This window comes from Pogoniulus pusillus, chromosome 8 (assembly GCF_015220805.1).
Source record: "Pogoniulus pusillus isolate bPogPus1 chromosome 8, bPogPus1.pri, whole genome shotgun sequence".
NCBI classification, from domain to species: Eukaryota; Metazoa; Chordata; class Aves; order Piciformes; family Lybiidae; genus Pogoniulus; species Pogoniulus pusillus.
Genome location: NC_087271.1, coordinates 10,422,984 through 10,449,515, shown reverse-complemented (window position 1 = coordinate 10,449,515; position 26,532 = coordinate 10,422,984). Strand labels below are relative to the sequence as shown.

Here is a 26,532-nt window from a genome sequence, read left to right as displayed (position 1 = left end):
TCCAGGCTGCCTATTTACAAGTGGGGCAAAGCCATTTTGAGGCTAAACTTTTCCAATTTTCTGATTTTGCTAAATTACTAAATTGTCTGTAAGCATCCTTGTGAAGATTTTCCCAAATGCATTAGAACCCAAATTTAACTAGTTTGTAGGTGAAGTTTCTTTGAAAATAAAATGACTACATATTTTATAATTCCTGCCTCATTAATTGCCACAACTAAGTCAAACTGAATACACAGAGAACAGGGACAAGGCAAGTCAGTGTATTCAGTTGTTAGGCTTGTTTGCTTTTACAGGCTTACTAAACTGGATGACCTCCTTCCCCCCTGTTTTTTCCATGGCACATGTAATACTGTACAGAGAAAGAGAGATGAGTTCTGGATGAGTCTCAGGTATCTAGGACAGCATAATCCTATTGTCCTTATCTCTCCCTTTCTCATCAGAGTGTGAAAACTCCCTTCAGCTTGCTCTCTATTATCTGTCAGGCAGGAAAGAAGTTTTCTCTTTACGTGCAAGCAACACAAGAATTTCTACCAGTTCCTGCAAACGGGACAGTAATATCTATCTCACCCCATGTATCATTATTAAATCCTGATGTCTGGTTCTTTGCTTTGTGTAATCAAGCAGGTAAGGCAGTGAGACAGGCACAAAAAACTCAAGTGTATCACTCATTCTCCTTTTACCAGAGGGCTGGAAATGAATTTACACAAGGAAAATGAAAAGTCAAAAGGAAAACTGATACATGATCTTATGCTGATAACTTTCAAGAGTATAAATGGTCTCTGAACTCAGAGGAAGAATGCTAGAGTCACTGTCAAGAAACCACTGCTCCCCACACTGCAGCTTCAAGTTCAAAGAGGAGATATATGACAAATGTCTTTGTCATTTCCCAGGGCTATCAGAACCACCTACATTTCTCTTTTCCCTTCATCACTAGCACAGCTCCAGGCTTCAAGTCACAGTCTGTTTGCCTAGTTAAGCTTCTCTGATAAAATAAATATCACTCACAGACACACACAGTTCCTAAAAGCCACATACCTGCTGATGCAAAACCCTGATCTCATATTATGGGAGTAGGGATGTGGATCTGGAGATCAGAGTGACCTTTAGAGGATGGAACAGAAAAAAGCAACTTAAAAAGCTCCATTTTTAAGTATCTTCATTCTTCCCTTAAAAACAAACCGCATTTTAAACGGCAATCCAGGAATCCGTAGTCATGTTTAGATTACCTTTTAGTGCTACCACATTTAGATTTCAAAGTCAATATGGAAAGCAAAGCTTCCTGAAATAGTCTGTAGATTTAAATGATTAAGAAATGATCAAGGCATTACTGGAAAAATAAAGAGTGGAATGAGTAAGCTGCAACAGAAGAAAGAATGCTCTCAATATTCTCTTCCACTCTTGGAAAACCTTTTTTCTATTGAGAAACAAAATTCATAAGCTATGACACTGTTTCATTCTTTGAAGTGCACCACAGAATAACCACAAGGAGCTAAGCCAAATGTGTCCAGAGGGTTGAAAAGATTGCTTTAAATGCTATCAGCGGAATTAGGCACGTTTTATTTCCTCAAGACTTACTCTTTGCCTTTCTGTCAAGTGTAAAAACAGTAACTCAAGAATACCTCTATAGACTTGACAGTAAGCACTGAATTACAAACTGCTTGATTTTATGTAGTTCAGTAAAGTCTATTAAGGACAAGGAAATCTGTCTTGTGCTGTGCCCAGTTCTGGGCCCCTCAATTTAAGAAAGATGTTGAGATGCTTGAACATGTCCAGAGAAGGGCAACAAGGCTCATGAGGAGGGTGGAGCACAGGCCTATTGAGGAGCAGCTGAGGGAGATAGGGTTGTTTAGCCTGGAGAAGAGGAGACTCGGGGCAGACCTTATCATTGTCTACAGCTACCTGAAAGGAGGTTGTGGCCAGGTAGGGGTTGGTCTCTTCTCCCAAGCAACCAGTGACAGAATGAGGGGACACAGTGTTAAACTGCACCAGTAGAGGTTTAGGCTGGATGTCAGGAAGAAGTTCTTCACAGAAGGAGTGATTGGCATTGGAATGGGCTACCCAGGGAAGTAGTGGAGCTCCTGCAAGTGTTTAAAAAAGAGTGGATGTGGCACTTGGTGCCATGGTTTAGTTGATTATATAACACTGGGTGAGAGGTTGGCCTTAATGATCTCAAAGGTCTTTTCCAACTTGATGAGTTCTGTGATTCTGTGACTTTTACAATAAAAATCATTTTTCAGCATTTGCTGTGAAGAAATCGTTATTTCCAGACATTTGTGTGCACATCTGCAGAAAGCGTTTCAAATAAGAGCTGCTACTGGAGGTTCAAGTCAGAAATTATTTTTTATGAGAAAACTCTTCAAGGCATCTCATGTTTTCTTGTTTAAATTGGGACACAGCCATTTTCTCAGTAGCAGACTCCTGTCAATATTAGCATAAATTAACAAAAATATTTACTTAAAAGCACACTATTTTTCATTTGCTGAACTGTAAATATCAGATACTGATAACGTTGCATTTGATTGCTTAGTTATGGCCAGAGACATAATCCTAGTAATTAGCTACAAAAAACAAGTCAAATATTAACATAATCTCCAATTGATGTAGCTAAAGCATAAACAAACTGTACAAAATATGGAAAATACTTGCTTATCATGGCAAAACACTTCACTAGACTTGCAAAGTGCCTTCAGAATAACAAACTCTATTAAACCTTTATTAATAGAGAGAAGGGAGGTTATTCAGATCAGACAAAAAGGCTCCATGGCTTGCTGTTTTTGCAACATTTGCGGCTATTAAATGGAGAAACCTGACTCACTTTCACTTGACCTTGTTATAACTCTGTGGGAACAACTCTGCCTTGTAACTTATGCTGAGTAAGAGATTACTTGAACACAGAAGATGGAGTGTACTAGGAGAAGGTACTAGGAGAAGGTACTATGAGCTATGCTGCTATTTTTTAAGCAATAAAAATGCATTAGGTAAAACCCCACCTGCTGCATACAAGTGACTGATTTAAACATCCCTATCAGGTGGTCACAGAAAACAACAAACTTATACTATGCAAGCATAACTATTTTCTCCATTGCTATTTTTGTAACCTTATGTTTCTGTTTGTATTTTATTTCATGGGAATGCTCAAGGATCTCAGAGAAAAATCTATTTTATAATCCCTCACAGTCCCCATCTCACAAATGCATAAACCTTAAGGAGTTTCTTTAGCAAGGCACAAAGTGACCAAGCCCCTATATCCTTGAAGATCTAATTATGACTTTATTTTTAATTAACTTTTATGCTCCTCCTCTACAAAAACTTTATCTGCAACACACTTCCACTATTAAAACTTTTGTTCCTTTAACTATTCAAATTTTCCTGAACATTGTATAAGGATTTACATTGGATACAGCCCCTCAGAGTAGCGAATCATGCAGAAATGCTTTAGCTGAAACACCAGCACTCTTTCACAAAGGTGTTTAGAGAACCCAGGCTATGAACTTGATATTTCTTCACCAAACTTTCTTACTCTACTTTTGAAGTTGAACACACAGAAAGTTGATCAAGATTCCAGCAAGCATTCTTTGCTGGGCACATGTACTTTTCTTTAGGAGTAACTACACTGTCACTTTGATGTAGCTTAGCCATCCCACTCACATCCACTAATTCTGAAGGGGCTTCATCATGGAGAAGATTAGCAAATGGTCTGACTGTATGTGCTTCAGCATCAACTCTACTTGCCTTCAAGCTAGTGAGGCCAATTAAACATTGTTTTCACTGAGTAATGGAATGAAGAGTTTCAGCTTTCTTAAGACAGGATTAAAGAAGTACTTCCCACTCTGAAGATAACTAAGATATTGTGTTTGATGTTCATCAGGAGCCAGACTATTCCATATAGCTATAAATCCAGTAAGGTTGGATGCATACTAAAACATGCTTTAACTTAACAGAAACATACAACATGACTGAGTTTAAGATGAAATATGGAAGATTTAGTAGTTACCTAGTTAGGTAGGTACCATACAAGGTTTTGGAAATGCCTACAACAGTTTCCCTTCAAACTCAGTAGTAAGCTGACTTTTAAGGAAGCTGCAGGATAATCAGCTGAAAAGCCTTCAGGCACCACAGGAATATTCTTTCATTTCTTTGCATTCATCAGGTCTAATCACAGGAACCACAGAACAGTTAACACAACACTTTGAATTTCTGATTGAGTTAAAGGGCACACTTGAAGTCTGACAAACACAGTGTGCATGTTTCATTTCATGAATGGCATGCACACGCCCCATCTTTGACAGATAAAGACTGTTATTCATCACACAAATAAATCCTATATAGTTGGCTACAAAGACAGGATTTTAGTTTTCTAACAGTGAGCATAACCTGCAAGCAACAGGCAATTTGGTAGTTAGAAGTTTTAGTGCTAATTTGATTACTTGGTTGGGGAAAAAGAGGAAATATCTCAAAGTCTGCAACCAGTGCTGCTGAGAACTGCTTCTCCTCAGCTAGTCAACTAGAAATAAATACAGCTCTGCAGTTCCTCTGGGTTCACTACACAAACCATGCTAAGTGCTCTTAAGGCTTAGGATCAGAGTCTAACTCTTAAGAATAATATAAGCTAACATAATTTTTCATGCATATTTTCCTTAGGCCATAAAAACCAGAAGATAACACTTTTACAACTTGCCTGAACAATGACGAACACAACTGTGCTTAAAGATTTCATTACTGGTTGGAAGTAAAACACTGACTTGTATTTATCATCACATTGCCAGTTGTACAATACAAGATAAGATGATTTCAACCAGCTCCTTCACTGGCTGATAATCACTCATTTTACATAATGTTGTAACAAGACTGCCAATAGAAAATATTAAGGGGAAAATGCTTTTATAAATGTTAGGGATAGCAAATCTACTTAGCTTAGTCCAATATGGTTGAAATAAACACACATGCTGTAGTCACCCTTTCCTTAGTGTTTGTCTACTTCTAATCTCAATTTATGTAGCTTTCATAACCTCACTGCCCTATTGTTGGAATATACACCACTATTGAAACTGAAATCAATTAAAAACTTGGTTTACCTGTTTCTCATTCACTCTTAAGAGTGTGTCAACTCTGCAGATTGAACTGAGTCACTTGGACCAAAGTCTTCCAAAGGTAAGGACTTCTAACACGTCAATCCTGGAATCTCAAGGATAAATCCATTGTTATCTAGTCAATGACCTTTCTGCATTACCCTGAAAAGGTAGTAAAGCAATACACATGTAGCACAGGTTGTGGGAGGGAAAGGAGAATAGCTGCCTATAGGAACAATTCTGAGGAATCATGGAAAGGATTTATGAATGTTATCTCAGTATTAGCTTTAAAGTATGATTTTGTGTTTTTTTTTTCCCCCACTGAAATTACCTCCCAAGGTCAATTAAAAAGCATTGTTTTAATGATTTAAATCAAACATACTCTAGAACAGTACTACTTTATATCCAAGAGCATTAGCTGCTCAAACCAAATGTGCCTTCTTTTAAACTCAAGTTTAGAATGCACAGTCACAAAGCTGATGACCTCCAACACATATCCCACTTACGTTCTCCAAGAATAAAATACCACAGAACAAAGTCTGCCAAAATAAAAACGGGAATATTTATTATCTTTTCTACTAAAGCAATGCAGATCTTTGAGATTATACATTGGTCTTTGCAAATGTTTCTACAACTGAATTCATACTCTTCAATTTGTAAAAAAATTAGACACATACTTCATATAAACAGAGGGTATGCCACTGAACAACTGGATAGGATTAGAGCTGTTAGTAGGGATGAGCAAAGAAAGCTCATGCTTTGACTTAAAACTTGCATTTGTATCACTCATCATTGTCTATTCAAGTGCAATGAAATGGGTACATTTTCCTTGCATATTTTGAGGTCCACTTACCGAGCTTTCAGAAATCAGGCAGACTGTTAAATACTGAAATTGACCAAGAGAACCTAAACCCTTACTTAGCAGTACTACATGCACAAGATGCAGGGGAAGGAAGAAAATCAGACCCGTGCATACAGTACAAGACAAATTGTTACAACTGTCAAACGTGCACTGGACAAAACCTTCAAAGTTATGAAACATTTTATTTGTTGTAATGAAAATAGTTTCAGAAGCAAATAACTGTATGTGTTTTGCAAAGTCATCTTCACTTGGCCTCCTGAACTTTCTTGGCATTCTGTTTTTCTTTTGCCTAGAAAACAAAAAGGAGATTATATTGAGCTCTGATCACAAAAGGTTCTGTTGGGAGCTTTGAATGACTGCTCGCTGCAGTTTTAAACATCCAGCAAGAATATGCTGTAGAAAAACATCCCAAATGCAAATTTAGACCCTTCAGAAATCTTTTTCCACTAGGTTTTTTAAAGTCTTACAGGAATATATATAAGTTTAAATATACAGTATGAAAGAAAATGTAAGTACTAAAGCCATTTCCACAGGGAAAAAGGAGAGTTTAAAACAACAACAGTTTAACCTCTGTTTTCCGTACCTATTTATTTCATTTAATGGCAAAATAACTCCCCCTAAAGAAAGAGCTTTTGTTATGAGAAAAAGCTGTATCTGGCTACACTGATTATTACAAACACTGAAGCAACCAAGATTTTAGTTTTTTAGACCTTTCAAAGGAGCAGAGTGGAGAAAATCCCAAAGAGTTCCTACCAAGGCATCTGCAAACAGACACTCATAACTTTTATCAGTTGACAACAGCTCCTATTAACAGGGAACCAGCACCAGTTGACAACAGCTCATATTAACAGGGAACTAACATTTTCTTCTTTATGAATTGAGTGAGAAAAGATTAGGCAAGAAGAAGGGACAATAGAGATGCAAAACTAGCCATTTTTGTCTCAAAACATTTGTTCACTATCAATCAGGCTGCTGCTTGGTATCACTTACTAGTGAACAGAACTGGATCTAATTGAGTGATTTAGAATTAAGATTTGTTATCACCAGCTGCTCAAGGTACTGGAAATTTACTTGTAGAAGAAGCTTAATGGTGTAATAAATAATTCCTATTAACATAAAAGTTGACTAAAACTCCACAAGTTACTCAAAGACTGAAAAGATTAAAAACTGAAACCAAAAGTTTGTCTTACACTGTCTTGCAAGCATACTTTCCCTATTAATCAGCTCAAGAAAGTCATTAAATAATATTTAGCTCCTTTAAAAATTTCACTGTAATGATACAGTGATACTTTTTCAGTGTGAGTTCAAAACTAAGGGTATTGTCTATGACGTGACTAGATAGGCAGGCCAGCTCTGATCTTACTGCAACTCAAGTGCTTGACAAGCCAAACAGTTTAAATAACCCTGCCAAATCACAGGGACATTTTATAAACAATCCTTAACAGAAATCTTAATAGTAAATCCATGTTAATAGCTAGACACCTTGAAAAGGAGGTAATAATGAGCCAGTAAGGCAGCACAAGATCAGAGAAAAGGAACACGTTCCAGGTTAGAAGAACCAGCATGCAAAGGGTGCCACCTAGTGTTGCCAGTCAATCAACAAAACAGCATTAACAGTTCAGGATAGCAGAAGGGATTTATCCTCTATGTACACATTTATCTAAGTACACATTCAGTGCAAAAAGGAATATAGAGACAGCTTAGGGAACTCAACCACCTACTAACTGGAGCTACACATCAGAGTTTTAATACGACTTTTATTTCTTGTGAGGAAAACCCCAAACCATATGTCTTCAGTATTGCAGCCCTATAAAGCAATCCTTCAGCTGATATTTAATTGCCCCTTACTATACCATCGTTAGAAAAATTTGGTTGTGTTATCAAAGGGGAAACAATTCCCATTTGCATACCAGTGCAAAGCTGGTTGATCCCACAGCCTCCAGTTGCCATCTCCTCTTTGGAACTCTTAAGAGATGATTACCAGGAAACCAGCAATATCTGAACGTAGCACTTGAAATAAGTGAACCCTTGCCATTCATGCCTCCAAGATACTTGTCTGCATTTTTAGCTCTAAGTAGCAAGTATGAAGAATTATAGCAGTATAGATAAAAGTCAGATAGGAATACTCACTTTTTCTACTAATGGTATTAATTGTTGGTGCTCTGCTAGAGTCTTTAATAATTCCATAATGAAAGGCAGGTAGTTATGTTTTCTTCTAATATTTTCAATCTAAAAATATTTTAAAAGAAATAACAGATTTATTACACAGCTAAACAGGGAATTTTCCCATGCCTCTTGCTGTCCCCCAGGTGCCCCACAAAACATGAAATTCTTTTTTACATACCAGCCATCTAAAAATACAAAAGTCAAAGCAATACAATTCTGAACACGTGGTGAGAAGCTGTATACCAGATGAATTTACTGCTTAAGTTACAAGTTCTCCTTACAGTCTTGGCCCGACTAGCTGAAAACCCTTCAGTGATTAAGTAACTTAGTTCAGCAACGGACAAGTACTGTTATCAGAACTACTTATTTGTTCTCTCAACTTAAATTGCCATTTGACCTGGGTATTGTACAGTTCCTTGTGTAGAGACTCTTCAGCCTTGGCTGAAGATGTAAACATTTCTGTAATGCAAAAGCATAACTGCTTCTGTGACACCAAAAGCTTTGCAGCTTCTACAATGGTTCGACCTTTCAGAGAAGGAGGAGAGTCTGTTCTTCAGTTTTATTTGTTCGCTTACTCTCACTTCCTGAAGCACATGCTTTGCTTTTTTGTGCTTTTGTTGTTTTGGCACTTAATTGAATATCTCCTTGATTAACATCCCAATGCTACAGAGACCATTATGAGCTGACATGTAAACCTTTCCCTCCTTTCCTTGAAAGAAAATGGCAATTAACCTGTAAATTACGGAATGCTACGTGAATTTACATCACTGTCTTTATAGTACCCATCCAAGTGACATACAGAATTGGGTTGGAAGGGACCCTCAAAGGTCTCATCTGACTTCCCTGCAGTAAGCAGGGACAACTCCAACTAGAGCAGGCTGCCCAGAGCTACCTCAAGTCTCATTGTGAATGTTTCCAGGGATGGGGCCTCAACAACATCCCTGGGCAACCTATTCCACTATTTCACCACTCTTACTGTGAGGAACTTTCTCCTTATCTCTAACCCAAGTCTACCCTGCTCAATTTCAGAACTATTGCCCTTTGTCCTAGTGCTACAAGCCCTTCTAAATAGTCCTTCCTCGGCCTTCCTGTAGGTCTCCTTCAGACACTGAAATGTAGTTATAAGGTCTCACCAGAGCCTTCTCTCCAGGCTGAACAACCCCAATTCTTTCAGCCTGGAGAGGTCTTCACAGGAGAGGTACTGCAGCCTACTGATCATCTCTGTGCCCCTCCTCTGGACCCATTCCCTAAGGTCCACGTTCCTCTTGTGTTCCTTCAGATTAATTGCAACAGCTTCCCATAGCTATAAACCCAGACTTTTCCTTACAACTCTCCCAAATAAATAATTTAATCACAAAAGCAAAGGCTACATACCTTGTATCTTTTTAATTTTTGGTTCTCCTCTTCAATTAACATCTGGTATTTTGCAACTTCTGACTGTATAGAACTTAACACATTACTGCTTTGATCTGTATCCATAGGCTCCTCCTTCCACAAAACAGAAAGTTAAATGGATTATCTTACTACATTCTTTAATTTTTTAAACTTAACTAAATCTTGTTTTAAGAGGATTTCTATTATAGGAAGATTCTCTTTGACTTACAGTTCTAGGAACATTGAAGGAATTTCTCTACTTACAAGCAGATTAAATCAGGTGCTAGAAAAAAACAGGTCCACTACCACAGTAAGTAACTCAGAGCCACAGTGACATGGTCGCACAGCACTGAGTGCTCAGATTAACTCACTTGGAACTAACCAGAGCTGCATCCACACAGCACTGCACTGAGCTGGACAGAGAAGCAGTAATCCTTCCCTGCCTTTTTTTGTTTATTAAATGATACTCCTTCGGGAGCAAGGAAAGGATGAGGTGAATAAAGTGAAGACACAAAACTACTATCAGAACTATGGCAGTAACTCAAATACCACGGCCTACCTCTGCAAGTTGCTGCTGTAATTCTGCAATCCTCTGCTCATATATCATCTTCCTGTCAGACACAATAGCCATCAAGTTAAATCTTATCTCACCTTCACTGTACCTAAATGAGGAAAACAAAACAAACCCCATCACTTTCAAAATTAGTCATTAGCATGACAACTCAAGAACCTCCTCCACAATTTCATTATAAGGGAATGCATTCTGTGGAGAAAATAATTTTAGATGACTCTATTAAATTGTATTACAGATCCAGTCTTGCCACAAAATATAAGTCAAATCCCAGAGGGGCAATATCCAGGATCTAACTCCTAGTTAACAACCTCTTCCGAGGTATTACTAACTCCTGTCTGATCCCACAAAGCAAATATTGAAATTGTCCAGAAGAGAAAACAAATACAGGTGACAACAAAATTGAACAAGACAGCCCTACAGAGCAAGTTTTTGTACAAAATGAGTTTCTACTTTCTCATTACTGTTACTTGTTAATAAACATTGAAGATTTGTTCACATCACAGAATCAGCCAGGTTGGAGGAGACCCCCAAGAGCATCCAGTCCAACCCATCACCCAGCCCTAGCCAATCAACTAGACCATGGCAGTAAGTGCCTCATCCAGTCTTTTCTTGAACACCTCCAGGGATGGCAACTCGACCACCTCCCTGGGCACATCATGCGAAAAGTACAGACTACCAGGCCTTTCAGGGTTTAAGCTCTCCAAATGCAATTTGGGAGTAATGTTTTGCTTATCAAAAAAGGTGTTCAAGTAAAAAAAAGAGTTTGAAAATTACTTTCTAAAAATGACATAACAACTTTACTTCTCACATGTTTTGGGCTGCAATTTGGGGACAGAGATAAGAAGTAGGAAATCTTCTGTATTAAGTTTTTGTATCTAAACCATGCCACATACCTAAGGAAAATTTGGTCTGTAAGTACCATCTGCACAAATATAGTGATTATCTAGTATTTTTAACTCTAAGTGCACACAGAGGCTTTATCCATGGTAATGACACTCAGTTTTAATTTGCAAGACCAACAGGGTTAATGATTGTGCTCTCCTTTTTTTCAGAGAACTAGCACAATCTCTCCTCACTATGCAGTTATCTACTTTGATGAATCATACAGGAACACAGAGTCTGTGAGACTTATCTATGACCACGTTTGGCTCATGTTCTGAAGTCACACAGTGAAACACATAAAGTGTCACTCCTTGGAACCTCAGTTGAAAGCCTTTAATTGAAGGAAATCAAGACTAAGGAATTTTTAAGCATAACAGGTAAGGTGCTATATTTTAAAAGCATCTGTGCTAGTTTGAAGCAAGCTAGAACGTTTTGGTGAGAAGAACTAGATTATAGGCTGTGAAAGGAAAACAATGGTGACGTCTGCTTCCCTCAGAGTCTCACAAAGGAGTTTGGGAAGGAGAAATTAAAACATTAGATAACACTCTCGCCATTTTTTCAATCGCTCTGCCTCGGGCTGCTGGCTGAGCAACATCTTACTCCCTAACCTCACTTTCCATTCGGCCTAACCTTTGCTTCTTAACCTCTTGGCTGAACCTCTATTCTTCTTTAGCACTGGGGTAAGGTTGAGAGGGGCGGGGGGAAGGTGCAGGGGTGGCTGAGAGCTCCTCCTGGGGCTCAGGTTTCTGGGAGGGCTGTTGTGTTTTCTGTATTACCTTGTACCTTGTATATTTCTGTATATAACTGTATATACTGTAAATATCTGCTTGCATATCGTGCTAAGCTGTAAATAAATAGCTTTGTTTATATTCCCAGAGCCGGCTGAGACTAGTCTGGGTAATTTCTAAAGTATCACAGTATCACCAGGGTTGGAAGAGACCTCACAGATCATCAAGTCCAACCCTTTACCACAGAGCTCAAGGCTAGACCATGGCACCAAGTGCCACATCCAACCTTGCCTTGAAGTGCCCCAGGGGAGGCGACTCCACCACCTCCCCGGGCAGCCCATTCCAGTGTCCAATGACTCTCTCAGTGAAGAACTTTCTCCTCACCTCCAGCCTAAATCTCCCCTGGCGCAGCCTGAGGCTGTGTCCTCTTGTTCTGGTGCTGGCCACCTGAGAGAAGAGAGCAACCTCCTCCTGGCCACAACCACCCCTCAGGTAGTTGTAGACAGCAATAAGGTCACCCCTGAGCCTCCTCTTCTCCAGGCTAAACAATCCCAGCTCCCTCAGCCTCTCCTCATAGGGCTGTGCTCAAGGTCTCTCACCAGCCTCGTCACCCTTCTCTGGACACACTCAAGCATCTCAACGTCCCTTCTAAACTGGGGGGCCCAGAACTGAACACAAAGTGTGGGGGGGCGGGGAACACCCAAACCATCACAGCATCATAAACACTTACTTCTGGATACGTTTCTCTATTACAGGCCGTACAGCACTTATCCAGTCATCTTGATTGCATGCACCTAGAAAAAGCAAAAATGAAACAAAAAGTTAATGTCTGCCAGATTTATTGCAAATTCAAGACTTGCATAAATTGAGGCTTATGCAGCAACTTCAGAGTATGTATTGAGTTTTTCCTTGGCAACTGCACTGTCAAACTACTCAGAGGTTTTTAGGAAGTGGAAGACATTTTTAAAAAGAATAATATTGAGATAATGTACTGGCCAAAGCAATGGAGAAGGAAATGTTTATGGCATAATCAGCAAAATTCATGTTAAATGGTAACAAATGGAGAAGAGGAAATTATGCTAAGTAAGGGATTTATAACAAAAACATAGTTGGTATGACAATACAGAAGCAGACAGCAAAAGAAAAAGGTATGGATGGCTACAGAATCATAGAACCAACCAGGTTCTCTCTAGTGCAATCTTCAGGCACCTCCAAATGCACAGAGTGCTCTCACTCTTTGCTATGAAATAGAATCAACCAGGTTGGAAGAGACCTCCAAGATCAGCCAGTCCAACCTATCCCCCAGTCCTATCCAGTCAACCAGACCATGGCACTAAGTGCCTCATCCAGTCTTTTCTTGAACACCTCCAGGGATGGTGCCTCCACCACCTCCCTGGGCAGCCCATTCCAATGCCACTCACTCTCTTTGGGAAGAACTTCTTCCTAACATCCAGATGTTCCATTTAGAAGAAGTGTTAATACTATGTAGATCCAACTCAATGTTGAAAAGTCAGACATAGGAAAAAATAAGATGGATGTATGATAGATAACAGTCCCTCATTTACCTGGAAGGCAACTCAAAGTGATTTCATAAGTTGACAATGTCTCTAAAAATTTCAAGGCTTTAAAGCAAATGAAGAGATTAATAATCTTGTAACCATAAAAGTTATGTTACTGGTAGGTCTGCTGACTATACAGTCTCTCTACCCAGACTAAGAATTAGCAGCAAGCTATTACTCAGCCTAAAGATAAATATAACTGTAAAGAAAATGGAGTGTGGAACATACTGAGATTACATCAGAATCAAAAAGTGCAGAGACACTGCAGAGCTCTTCAAGACCCAAGATGGCACACATACTGCAAGTTAAGAAAGATTGCAAGACACAAACAGGAACAAGTCTTACAGAGACTACAGTAGCTTTTGAAGTCACTGGGAAAACGCTTGCTATAAAAAAAAGAGAGTGTGTAAACACCAGCCACATAATGCATAAAGTGTACAGTCAGCTGTACCTATGCTCCCACAGAAGGAGCAAGTAATGAGTGAATAGGTTATAATCAACCCAGGAAAAAAAAAGCTTTGAAAACATAAAATAGGAAACATATTGGCAAAAGGAATTGAATGCTATCGATAAGGAAAGCCAAAATGACTACACATTTTTGACAGGTTTTCTTAGAAACAGCTCAGAACAACAACATATTTCCTCAGGCAAAGACAGCAAATATCCACAAGAAATGGCTTAAACTGCTCACTTGCAACAAAAGCATTAGACTAATTACATTAGCCTAAAACTATTATTAGAAGTCCACAGGACTGCATAGTCTGTTCACTTGACAACTGAATGAGAGAATTTGAAATGCAGAGGAAGCAGGCAGTGAACTTCATTTTCAGTCCAACAAAAAAACCCCACCAAGCCAACAGTATAAATCACTGCAAAAAAGCCTCAATAGCATATGAAAAAAAACTTCAAAGATATGTTTTATTTCACTAAATGACTTTACTACACCCTGTAACATACAATTTCTTCTTTGCAATAAGCCGTTGTTAACATGATGCTCAGAAAACAAAGTAAAACATTACCTAAATCGATTGGTCCTTCCCTTAGGCCATCTAGTTCATACAGCCTTCCATTAACAGGAACATAGCTAACAAAGTGAAATGCATCTTCCTCTTTTGCTGAAGACTTGGCATCAAATTCAAACATCTGTTGTCTGCAAAGAAAATGTTTAAAAAAAAAAATGAGGTGAAGAAGAATTTGCTCAAGTTTTACATAGATTTAAAACGTGAGTTACCTGGCAAAACTGTTGTGAACTTGCCGAATCACTTCAGAGTTGCTTAGTGCCAAACCTTTCATCTGAAGGCAAGAAAATTGGAGTGTAAGCCAACACAGATGTAATGCTGCAATATTTAAAATCAAGAAAGCTGCAGGTACTTACCGCAGCATCGAAGCTCTGTGAAAATTCTTTGAACTCTGACAGAGTCTCTCCTAGATGGATATCTTGATGAGCACAGTTTAACAGCACACTTACTATGGCTTGAGTAGCACAAGCATTATTAATTACCTAGGAAAAAGTGGTGAGAATTTGTTCAGTGCTGGTGATAAAAAAGTCCTGTAAGCTGGGCAATACTATTCCCTACCAACACAGTCTTTCTATGCTGATTCACTTTACAGTGTCACCCTGCAACAGGCACCAAACCTGAGTAGCCACAGAAAAGCCTTTGTTGTAAGAGACTAACGAACACTGGATGGCTGTCATATGCAATTCATTGATAAACTGGCATTTCGCACCTTTGCCTAGAAACGCTGTCATTGTACTGCCTCACCATCTCCCTAAAGAAGTTAATAATGGACAAAGAAGGAACCCCCCAACCAAGCAACATTAAAAAAATAAAACCCAACTCTCCCAACAGAACGTCCCTCAAATAATCAGAATTTCTACCAGGAGCTGAAACAAAAAATACATTAAAAAACCTCTAACCTAACAAAACAAAACAACCAAAATCAACCAAACAAAAAACTACAACATCATCCAAAAAATCCCAAACATCTCCCCCCCCCAAAAAAAAACCAACCCAAACCACCACATTTTTAGGAATAAAGCACATCATGAAACCTAGATTTTTTATAGAAAGCTTGTGCTGGACACCAAATTAAAAACATCCTATATACAAACTAAGAGAAATTAGAGGCGTTTCAAAATGTTAAACATCCTATATACAAACTAAGAGAAGCTAGAGGTGTTTCAAAAGGTTAAACATCCTATATACAAACTAAGAGAAGCTAGAGGTGTTTCAAAAGGTTAAACATCCTATATACAAACTAAGAGAAGCTAGAGGTGTTTCAAAAGGTTAAACATCCTATATACAAACTAAGAGAAGCTAGAGGTGTTTCAAAAGGTAAAGATGTTTTACAAGACTCTGCTGGCTAATAAGCCATATGGAATGTTAGATGTTTCTTTTCACTTGTTTCTTAATTGACAATATACCTATCCTTTCCAATCAATCATTTAAGTTACTAACATGTGTGACGCTGTTCCTTAGGCATATGTATACCACTTCTAGAAAATATAAACACTTTCATATTACAGCCATGCCTTCAGTGTTGCTTAATAATGTCCAAACTAAAGCCCAGTATTTAAAGAGACTAAAAGGATTATTAAACAACCTGAAATTTAATTAAAAGCACATTAATCTAACTGTTTCAGGACATAAGAAAGACTTCATATTAGCCGTTTTCTCTCAGTGAGTTATAGGCTAGGAAAAGCAATGTTATGTCAGTCTATGAGATTGCTTTGCAACTGAAAATGCTACTTAAACTTTAGGACTAGTTGAGAGGATGCTGATTTTATATTAAACAAATGAAACTTAGTTCAGGGCTGTGAATGTGAAACCACTTCCAACAAGAAAGGAGAAAGAAACAAAGCAAATAATAATGACCAAATCAAAGTCAGTAGGTTTTCTTTTGTATGGACTATGTTAACACTAAGCCACACCACATATTCATTTGCTATACTTCAGTTCAGATCATGTCTGTATATACTACAGGTGATAAAAAAAAATAATAGTAAAACACTTCTTAATGTAAGAAAAACAGCTTAATTGAATTATAATCAAGGGAGTCATCTGCACACACTGAATGCTAGTGTTCACAGAACTACAAAATTAAGGACAGAGAAGGATAATACAAATGTGAAATAATGGACAACAGCAAAAAAAATAAACCCCAGACTGTTAGAATGACACAATTTAAGAGAATTAATATTTTAACATAAAAAAAAGGAATCAACAACTAAGGATTCTCTGAGATATGACTAAAGAACAATCAGAGACAGTTTTAAAAGTAGTGAAAGCAGGAAGATTCTAAGTGGTTTAGAGTGGGCTAAGCTGAAACAGTGATTACAAACATTGTACTTCAGCTAATAGAGAAAAGAGAGAGACCTATGGTGAATAACTCTCAGAAGAGTACTATTACAATGAAAGAAGACTCACTACAGAGAACTGCACTTGTTAAATGATAACTAATACAGGACATGATATAGAGAGACAGCACTAAGTGGTAACTATTTTACTGAAAAATTAAGATGGGACAGTTAGTTGCTCTGGCAGATTGCTAACCAAATAATAGCTTCAAAAAAGGGAAGGGAAATTAAGAGACAATTTGTGCTCACAGGCAAGATTAACACACAAACTATGCTGGTCCACTTGGATAAAGGAGCTTCCAACAACAGCAAAAATAGGACAAGCTCCCCCCCCCCCCCCCCCCAGAACAGTAGGGAATTTGCAGTCTCATCAAATATTTGCCTTTATTGGTAAATATATTTGTGTTCTGACTATAGTATGAGAAAAATCTGTTTAAGTATATAAAGACCAAGCTAAACAATCTTGTCTTACTGCTAGAACATAAGATGCCAATCTTAGACTGGCATTTCCCAGCTGCTGAAACAAAAATTACACAACTACAAATACTTTTCAGAAAGTGAGTGGAAAATGTAGCATTACTGGTCCTGTAACACAGGAACAGAAGCAAATTATATGCATTAAAAAGGGTAGTCCTGAGTCTAGACTATGTGAGAAATCAGCAGGATGGAAGGAGGTGGTACCTAGCTAGTGGTAGTTCATGGGTGAGTTGAAGAGTGCAGAGTGAGGAGATGATGCAGTACCAAACATAGACAAGTGGAAGGTTTGTCACACAGCCACAGCATTCTATCAACTCACACAGCCAGTATAGCACTGGCTTAGAGTCTTTCAAGAGAAAAACTGGTCAGGATATCCATCTACCCCAATTCCCAAAATCTCTCTTACCTAAAAGTATCTTAACACTGGCAGGAAACATTTTGTGCACTTACATAGCATGATAATAAACATAGATAATCCTGGAAAAAAAAATTATGTTGACTTGAAGAGTCTTCAGAGGATTTTCTGTATTTGTCCAGAAATCCCAACATTTGCCTGTATATTTCTACCCAGGAAGTCAGTGGCATATTTAATTGATAACATTCAGGCCTTCAACTTAAAGCAGATACTTTGCTACAAGTTGCATTTAATAATATTTGGAAAAAAAACATTATATAAATAAAATATGCACCTTAGAGAGAGGAGCTAAAAAACCCAAACAAACACCAAAACAAACAAAAAACCCCAGAAGATTGTCATATCACCATGAAATGACACAGGAACCACTTGAACGGGCTACTTTTGCACAATCCTCAATTAGGATGTGTAGCTCCCTAAATGTGAATCTTTCCTAAGGATCCAATCCAATTTTCTGAACTTCAGGCTGAAATTCCTGATTCTCATTATCTGATAGATCACATATTTTGCTTTTCCAACCCTGTGCTGCAGTTGGTAGTATAAAGAGCAAGACTTTGGGGTTCATTTACCAAGCATCCCAAGGCTGCAAAACGGTTGGCTTCACAAAGTTGAGTCAAAAATTCAGCATTAGGACATACTTCTGAAACTGACTCTTGCTGGAGAGCAGCCAGGCAGAGAGGGACCTGGGGGGTGCTCATCGACAGCTGACTGAACATGCAGTGCACCCAGGTGGCCAAGAAGGCCTACGGCATCCTGGCCTGTATCAGGAATATTGCAGCCAGCAGGGCCAGGGAAGTCATTCTGTCCCTGTACTCAGCGCTGGTTGGGCCACATCTTGAGTACTCTGTCCAGTTCTGGAGCCCTCAATTTAAGAAAGACATTGAGATGCTTGAACATGTCCAGAGAAGGGCAACAAGTCTGGTGAGGGGGCTGGAGCACAACCCTACGAGAAGTGGCTGAGGGAGCTGGGGGTGTTCAGCCTGGAGAAGAGGAGGCTCAGGGCAGACCTCACTGATCTCTACAACTACCTGAATGACGGTTGTAGCCAGGTGGGCGTTGGTCTCTTCTCCCAGGCACCCAGTGACAGAACGAAAGGAAATAGTCTCAGGCTGTGCCAGGAAAGGCTTAGGCTGGATGTTAGGAAGAAGTTCTTCACAGAAAGAGCAATTGGCACTGGAATGGGCTGCCCGGGGAACTGGTGGAGTCACCATCCTTGGAGGTGTTTAAGAGGAGGCTGCTTGAGGCACTTAGTGCCATGGTTTAGTTAATTAGAAGGGTTAGGTGATAGGTTGGACTTGATGACCTTAGAGGCTTTTTTCCAACCTGTCTGATTCTGTTAAAAACCCACCACTTCATTTTTATTTCTTTGGAATAAATTTGTAATCTTCCTATAACTACATAGGAATATCAATAACCTCTTACTGACTTGGATTAGATATATTCCAAGTTACCTGTTACCCCAAGTTTTTTTTATCTTTAACACAGCTATCAGGTCTATTTTAACATTATCAAACCTGATGGTGTCACAAATTGAGTCTGAAAGCCACAAATGTATTCAATGTTAAAAAAAATACACATAATATGCTTCCATTAGAGGCACAAAGATAACTAAATACCAGTGATTTGCTATTAACAGTATCATTTAGAAGATCCTTCTTCTTAAAGTATAAAAATTTTACTTCCAATTAATTAAGGTCACAGTTTATTATCATAACTACTCTATCATCACAATGCAGCACAAACACATGGCACAAACAAGGTGTGATGCAAATACTTTGTAATAAAACTTGAAGAGGTTACTAAACCAAAAAGAAATTGGTACATAAGCCTACAACAATGGCATTCTTTTTTGTCAAGAGACATTTTTCCACTTTTGCAGTGATTAGCACAGAGTATAGCTACTGAAAACAGTGCTGAAGACAACTGGATACATTACGTGGTACAATTGTGTAGCCACTGTGTAAAAGTAACAGCAAAGACCTACATAAGCAACACAGAAATCAGGAAATTCAGAGTTAAGGCTGAAATTGTTTCCTTAACTCACCTCTTTGTGCCTAGGTTTCCTAGCTCAAAGGGTATGTAAGATCATCCAGAGTTCTGTGGCCTCAAATAGAGGACCAAATCATACCTAGGCATAACAGGGAGGCCAAATTTAACATGAGTGCACATAAAAGTGACCATTAAAAAAAAAATATCCTTTAGTATGCATGCATATTAGACAGACTTGAAAATTCAATTGCCCCCCCCCATACTTGTGATTTGACTTTGAGCAAGATCTGGTTGCCATCTGAAATTCAACTACAACACTGCTATGAAAGTGGATAGGAGTGAAAAGATGAGCACGCACAATCCTCTTATTAAAATTGTGCTTCCTAAGCCAATTTTAAAGGTGTTTTGTCAAAGTTTGAGAGCTGAATCTTTTACATCTAACTAGAGTTACCCCAAACAATGAAACTCTTGTAAAGATAGAACATTCAATTAAAACTGAACAGAAATAGAGCCATGCTCTAATAACATCAGCTATTCCACATACTACATCGTTGCTATGTATTAACAGTTACACAGTCTTGCTCATACAGGATTCAGAATGACACTTTAAAACTCTGCAGTAAAATGGATTGTACCAGCTCTCTTTGGAGGGTAACATTTATAAGACAGTTCTTGAGATTTTTAGGTCTCCAGTACCATGTAAGTTTTGAAGATAATAATCCACAGACCAATAATCTTAAATGTACTAAAAATGTTGCTAACCCAGAAAACAAACCTATTTGATCTTGGGTTCTACTCTACAAATGAATGTATAGCTATTTCACTTATCACTCCCATAATCAAGGGGAGAAAATATAATTAAAAAAAGTGTTGAGAGATAACAAAACTCCACCCTCAAAGTCAACACAAAACGTGACTTAAAACAAGCACAAAGAAAATGAAGGCACGTGAGCCCAGCTGCACAATACCTGTGAGTGGCTATTTGACAACAGAAATATTTAATATCCATGCTTGTTCTCCCTCGTGCTCCTAGGTGACTCAAATTCACAGAGTAAAGCTTCAAGAAATGCAATAAGTACTGCTATAAAGCAACTCCTGTTCCCTCTCACTTACCTTTTACCAGCTTTTGCCTGTACCAACTCACTGAAAATACATCTCACAATGTGGCAGGTGACCATCCCAGAACATATGCACAGAGAATCTACAGAAAACTGCTGGCTGATGAGCTGCACTGGCTCATGAAGTTCAGAGAGCAGCTGAGCCACTGCAAGTAAGGTATAGAACTGTGAAGCTGAAAGGAGACAGGTTGGCAGGACCAAGACATCCTGCTGTTATCAGCAGCAAATCGTCAGATCAACTGTTTGTTTAAGAAAACACTATTTGTCCTCAAAACATAGCACGTCAAGCTGGATCTCTAACCACAGCAGCTAACCTTCTCCAATATGGAAGTCATCAGAGCTAAACCAGTATTTACAAATCCCTCCCAAAATCTGTCTGTTGACTTTTAATTTCTTTGTAATTATTTCACTAACTGTTCAGTCACTATCTGTCTGGGCAAAAGTGAACTCACATGAAACACAAGCATATATATAATGTCTGCAAGAAATGTTTTGATTTTGCCAAGCAACTACACTTGACTAACAGACACCACTAAAACATGAAAAAAACATGTCAATTCTAAACTCTTGAAAGATATATTCCATGCCATCAGGTGGCATAACTAGGTAGTGCTGTTTTTAAATAATGAATACTTCTAGAAATTGCTTTTTGTGCTGAAATGAATTCTTAGAGCCACTCCAGTACACCCTCCTTAAAGGCAGCAGGTGAAGGAGAGGGAAGATGACAAAGTTCCTGTACCTTCACAAAGGGGTTTCAGGCTTAAGAAAACAGTAAAATATGAATACTTCAAAAGGAAGCTACAAAAGACTTTTCACTGATAGCCTGCAACTGTCTGGTTTTGTTAGCAAGTCTCACACTAACCAGATTTTCTGATGTACACTCTGCATCACAACTTAAAACTAACTTAGCAGTGTCAAGCTTCAAAATGTAAGTGGAGAGGGGTTAAAAAAATGACAGTGAATGCAGTAGAGCAAGCAGACAAATACTTGGAAAATTCCCAGCATCCACAAGAACAACAATTCTGGAGAAACTTCTACTCACAGGGAACCATAAAGACGAAATCCTTTGATGAGAGTAAATCTGCTGTAATCTTAAAAGAACCTCTCTAGATCCTTATGAGTAATTTCCTTCTGCCATCTAACTACTCTTCAAGAGATACATCAAGGATTTTCCCTGAGGTTCTTTGCAGTAAGGCTATTCTGTAGGCATAGCCTACTCATCACAAATAGTATGGTTGATGAGGTAAAAATCACAACCTAAATCATGGTCCTATAAAGACATTTGGAAAACTACTGATGATAACCGTATCATAAGACTGGTGGACATTGCTTGGCAGGATTCAAGAGCTGCACCAAGGAAGAGCGAGGAAAAGACTATTAAAAAAGATCAACAAATAATGTAATCCACAACAGCACGAAACAGTAGTTTGTTTCTTTTATAATCACCTTAAAGATGGTATATGCACAACAGAAGCACATGTACAGACCTACAGACACAACTAATATTTCTGTTCCATTCCATATTTCTTTACTTTAAGCTAGAAGTGTTTATAGAGATTTCTTTATATCCTGAAAGTGAGATACAAAACACTTTCACGTGTGAAAACAGCCACCCACCAAAACCCAACCAACCAGACAGAAGAAAAACAGTAACAAAAACCTAACAACACCACCCACCCCAAACTAACAGCTAAAACTACGCAAACAAACAAAAAACCAAAGCCAGCAACCAGTCTATGCCTCAGTCTTCACAGAAAGACTAGTAACTTCTCCCTCGATATGAATATCTTGTTATAAATGCATGTAGGGTTACACTTCTTGCTAGGACTGTTAACATTTACCACTGTTTGAGGAGCAGATCTTGAAAAAAAGCTAAAAACCTTTATTAAATACCCCTACTTTCACTTGCTTGCAAACAATACACAGCAGACTGTCAGAGCTATCAAAACTTCAGTACAACTCAGTATTTAATTACATTAACAAAACCTGTAATTCCTGTAATTTCTAACTTAAACTCATCTGATTTAAATGCTTTAAACTCCCATGCCGAAATCATCTGCAAAACTCTCAAAGCATTATCCTAGAGTTATATTGCCCTGGCTGCAGAGCATTTGAGAGACACCAGAAATGAAAACTAGACCAAAATAAGCATTTCTTCCTAGAATTTGTTGAAAGTGGTTTCAAAACAAACAAAAAAAAGGTGTTCATTCTGTTGAGAACATTTATCTAACAATGAATACTTTACTGTATAGAAGAGTTACTTCTTTAAGAGATGGCTGACAAACAAATAAGAGCTTTATTCTTCTATACCTAATGATTTTTTTGTCTGATCTGCTTTGCTTTGTTAGACATCTTTTACAACACTGGCGCTGCCTTCACAGAATTAGTTATTTTCATTATTTTTGTGTACATAGTTAATAAAAAAGTTTATTCATCAGCATTAAAAGCTATGTTTCAGAACATATCTATGAAAAAATAGTGTACTTCCCATACCTGTTTAGCAAAAAAAATTGTATCCAGTCTGGAATCCTGAACAACAGAACCTGCTGGTTCCTCTCCAGGCTGCCACTTGAAGAGGAAAATGAGCCCATGTACTGGCCTGAAAAATACAATTCATAGGAAAGGAAAAAAAACATCACATCACCTTTACTGATGAAAAATATCAATGCCAGAGATTTCTACTATAATTTAGTTGTATGCTGGTAGAGTCATCCTGTTGATTATTCTTTTCTAAACATAAACAACTTGCACTGCAATATTCAGATGTGGTCTTTTACTTTGGTAGAACATATTTTAGGCTTCTTTCTGTCTATGCTAAAGAACTGATAATCAGTAATTTCCATAAGTCAGGACCAGTTTTCCTGGTTATTGCAACTATTATGGTTACACAACATTAATTTGAATTTATTCCTGATGAATAGATTTGGAACAAAACCTTTACTAATCCTTTGAGGCACAAATGAAATATTCAAAGAGGAGCTCTAGTGCACCTTCATGCATCACCTTCTCTGATAAGTAAAAGAAATCCAGTTTCTCTTATAGTGAAATTCTGACATGTTTTTCAGACTGCATGTTTTGCATAGTGAACAGCCTTTACTGCACGTTGCACTCCCATAATCCAAACATTTGTTAGCCAAGGAAACAATTCTTACAAAATCTACAGCTACATTAAAACACAAACCTATTCATTATATCAATCTGAGTCTAAGAGCATCACCACAAAGATGCCAGAAGAGGTTTATCTACAAAAGGGACATACACTACTGTACTGCATAAGAAGCCTCTCAAGTAATTTCTGACCAGAAATCTGAGATGTCAGAAGGAATTTGAAAAATGCTATGTGTTATTAGATTTTTAAATCTTAGTGTTTCAGTATTGTACATGTGCATGGGAGGGAAGGAAGAAAGCTAGTCATCACATAAGACTGGAAAGATACACATTTGACAGTACAAGCAAGCAAAGCTACACCTGTTTTGTTAACAAAGTAAATGTTCTGATGAAGTATCATATGAAGCATTTAGTTGCAGGCAGCAAATAAACCACTCCAAGTAACATCTTTGCCATCCATGTGTCAATTATCTTCTGTCAGAGAACAATTCTAAACTACATCTTTCATACTAATTGCTACATCTTCTGAAAGATTAATTACATCAGTGTAGGACATGCGCACAGCAGTAGGATGTGGACCAGCTTAGGTGACATTTTCCTCTTAAAATCTTGTACGTGAAGGCTGGTACCATTTAGTCCATGATGTGTTGTGTTAAGTGAATCTTGCCTAATGAAGACAGAACTGCTCCATATGGAAGCAGTCACTGTCAGTTATGACAAGACTGTTTGCCTGCATACACGTGGAAGTGGTTCTGCAGGAAAAACATGTTACAAGAGTAGCTAAGGACAGTAAATTAATTTAAGGCAACAGATGCAATATCATGTTATGGGAAGAAGGGAGCTGGAGCATGGAATAGAAATTTGTCAAATGATATAATGCAAGCAAACATGAAAAAATACAGCTGCATTTCCAGTCCAGCTGCTATTAACATCTCTTTCTAAACCCATAAATGCTAGATTAAGTACCAAGGCATTAATAAAAACGCATTTAATTGCCAAGTATTTAATTACAACAAAATCTTCATGAACACCTTTGGAAACTGAAGGAAAAAACAAAGAAAATGCATTACCAAAATACCACCTGAGTTTAGTACAGCTGCTTTGGACAAATGCAAACTGTGTAGATTATAAAAGCACCTTACTTCAATTTTTCAAAGTTCTCTGGTTCTAAGCTCCATATTTCTTCAACTTGTGCTCCTCTACAACCTGCAACAAGGAAAGATACAGGTTTCTTCAACTACCTCATTTAAAAGAGATGCAGCCAGTTAAAACACACGTGAAGGACCTACAGCAAGATTTACAACTTGTATGTCCAGGTTATGGCAAAGTCCATTTACAGGCTTTAATGTGCTTCCTTTAAAAAAACAAAGACAGGACAAAAAAAAATATTCAGCAGTTTCTCCTTTGTCTATCTGCCTTTAAAAAAGAAGCAGAGATGAACCTGGTCACCTCATGTCAAGTGAATATAATGCCGGTTTTGAAGATATTGTCACCTAGTCCAAGGCAGAACATCTGTCTCCAAAACATCCAGATGTTTAAGAACATCTTAAAACATCCAATTTCAGAGAACACCACCAGATATTTGATAGAAGATACTGTCAACGATATGCTCAAACAAGACCGAGCCCCAGAAGCTCAAACACTTAGTATGTAGAAGTTTATTAGTTACATAGAAACACAGTGTGAGATGCATGCCTGGACTTCACTTGTGAGAAAGACAACGGAAATTATACACCACTGTAACCTTGAACAGAATCACTTAGCTGCTTCTGTCAAAATCTTGTGTGGGCTCATCTGCTGTCACAGTCGCACAATTATGATATTACCAAGGATACTAAATGCCATTCAATGTATAATTTAACGTTTTAAAAGCCAAAGCAGCCCCTGGCAGGCTACGCAATCTCCTGCCAAGCACCACAGCTCAGCGTGGTTATAGGGCTTTCCCGTAACGTTTCCTCTCCTGGGAATTCTAAAGCCTTGTCAGCTGACACACGACTCGAACAGCATCCAGCCCCTTGCAAACACCGCTATTCTCCCCGACGCGCCATGTGCCTGTCGAGCTCTCCGAAGAGAGCGTCCACATGCCCTGGGCGACAGGACAGGCTCTGCTGCACAGCCCACCCTACGACCGGGCACCCACCGCCCTGAAGCCCAGAATCCCGGGGCCGCGCCGCCGCTGCCCGCCGTGGGTACGTGCAGACTGCCGAGGCAGTGACAGGTACGGCGAAGGGGTAGTGCTAGGCGCGGCGAGCACGGCCCAAACCCGAAACGGCGGCACCGAGGTCACTGGAGGGCTGCCGGGGTGCGCCAGACGTCGGCCTGAGCCTGCCCTCCACCACGTCCCACGTTCCTTTCCCTTAGCTAGCCGGGCAGCCGCAAAATCGCAGCCGCGCTCAGCCCACCGGCTCGGCGCCCCTCGCCGGGAGACAGCCGCCGCCCCGCCAGACGCGGCGGGCAGACCTGTCCCGCACCAGCGCGGGAAAAGCTGCAATCATCGGCGGGACTGCGGCCTCAGCGTCCCACTGCCTGCCCAGCGGCGCGACCCCAGCGTCCGGCCCCGCTCCCCCTTCTCCCTCACCGAAGCCCTTGATGAGCTCCGTGAAGACGCCCGGGTCGCTCTCCATGAGGCACCACTCGCCGGCGCTGCTCCCTCCCGACATGGCGGCGGGCAGTAGGCTCGCTCAGGTCCGCCGCCGCCGGCCGGTTAGCTGCGAGGCCGCAGCACGCCGCTCCCTTCCCGGCAGGCCCCGCGGCCACGCCGTGCCTGTCATCTCTATGGTGAGGCGGGGCGGGAGCAGGAAGCTGCCGAAGGGACTAGATCCGGGGCAGCTGCCCGCTGCCGGCCGCGGTACC

The 26,532-nt window shown here is 39.3% G+C and overlaps 1 protein-coding gene across 2 annotated transcripts; it reads right to left on the bottom strand.

The window, feature by feature from the left end:
* Positions 1 to 5,609: 5,609 nt before the first annotated feature.
* Positions 5,610 to 26,497, bottom strand: UCHL5 (ubiquitin C-terminal hydrolase L5). 2 transcript variants are annotated; one of them, XM_064147166.1, is made up of 11 exons: positions 26,258 to 26,497; positions 24,822 to 24,885; positions 23,065 to 23,170; positions 14,590 to 14,715; positions 14,446 to 14,507; positions 14,234 to 14,364; positions 12,386 to 12,449; positions 10,031 to 10,133; positions 9,472 to 9,585; positions 8,062 to 8,160; positions 5,610 to 6,220 (listed from the first exon to the last, which is right to left on the bottom strand). In XM_064147166.1, the coding sequence occupies exons 1-11, from the start codon at positions 26,337 to 26,339 to the stop codon at positions 6,176 to 6,178; spliced, it is 996 nt and encodes a 331-aa protein (XP_064003236.1). In that variant the 5' UTR covers positions 26,340 to 26,497; the 3' UTR covers positions 5,610 to 6,175. The 2 variants fall into 2 exon arrangements, with proteins under 2 accessions (XP_064003236.1, XP_064003237.1); XM_064147167.1 differs by lacking the exons at positions 24,822 to 24,885; positions 26,258 to 26,497 and adding an exon at positions 19,509 to 19,592 and having other exon boundaries at positions 23,065 to 23,083.
* Positions 26,498 to 26,532: the final 35 nt, after the last annotated feature.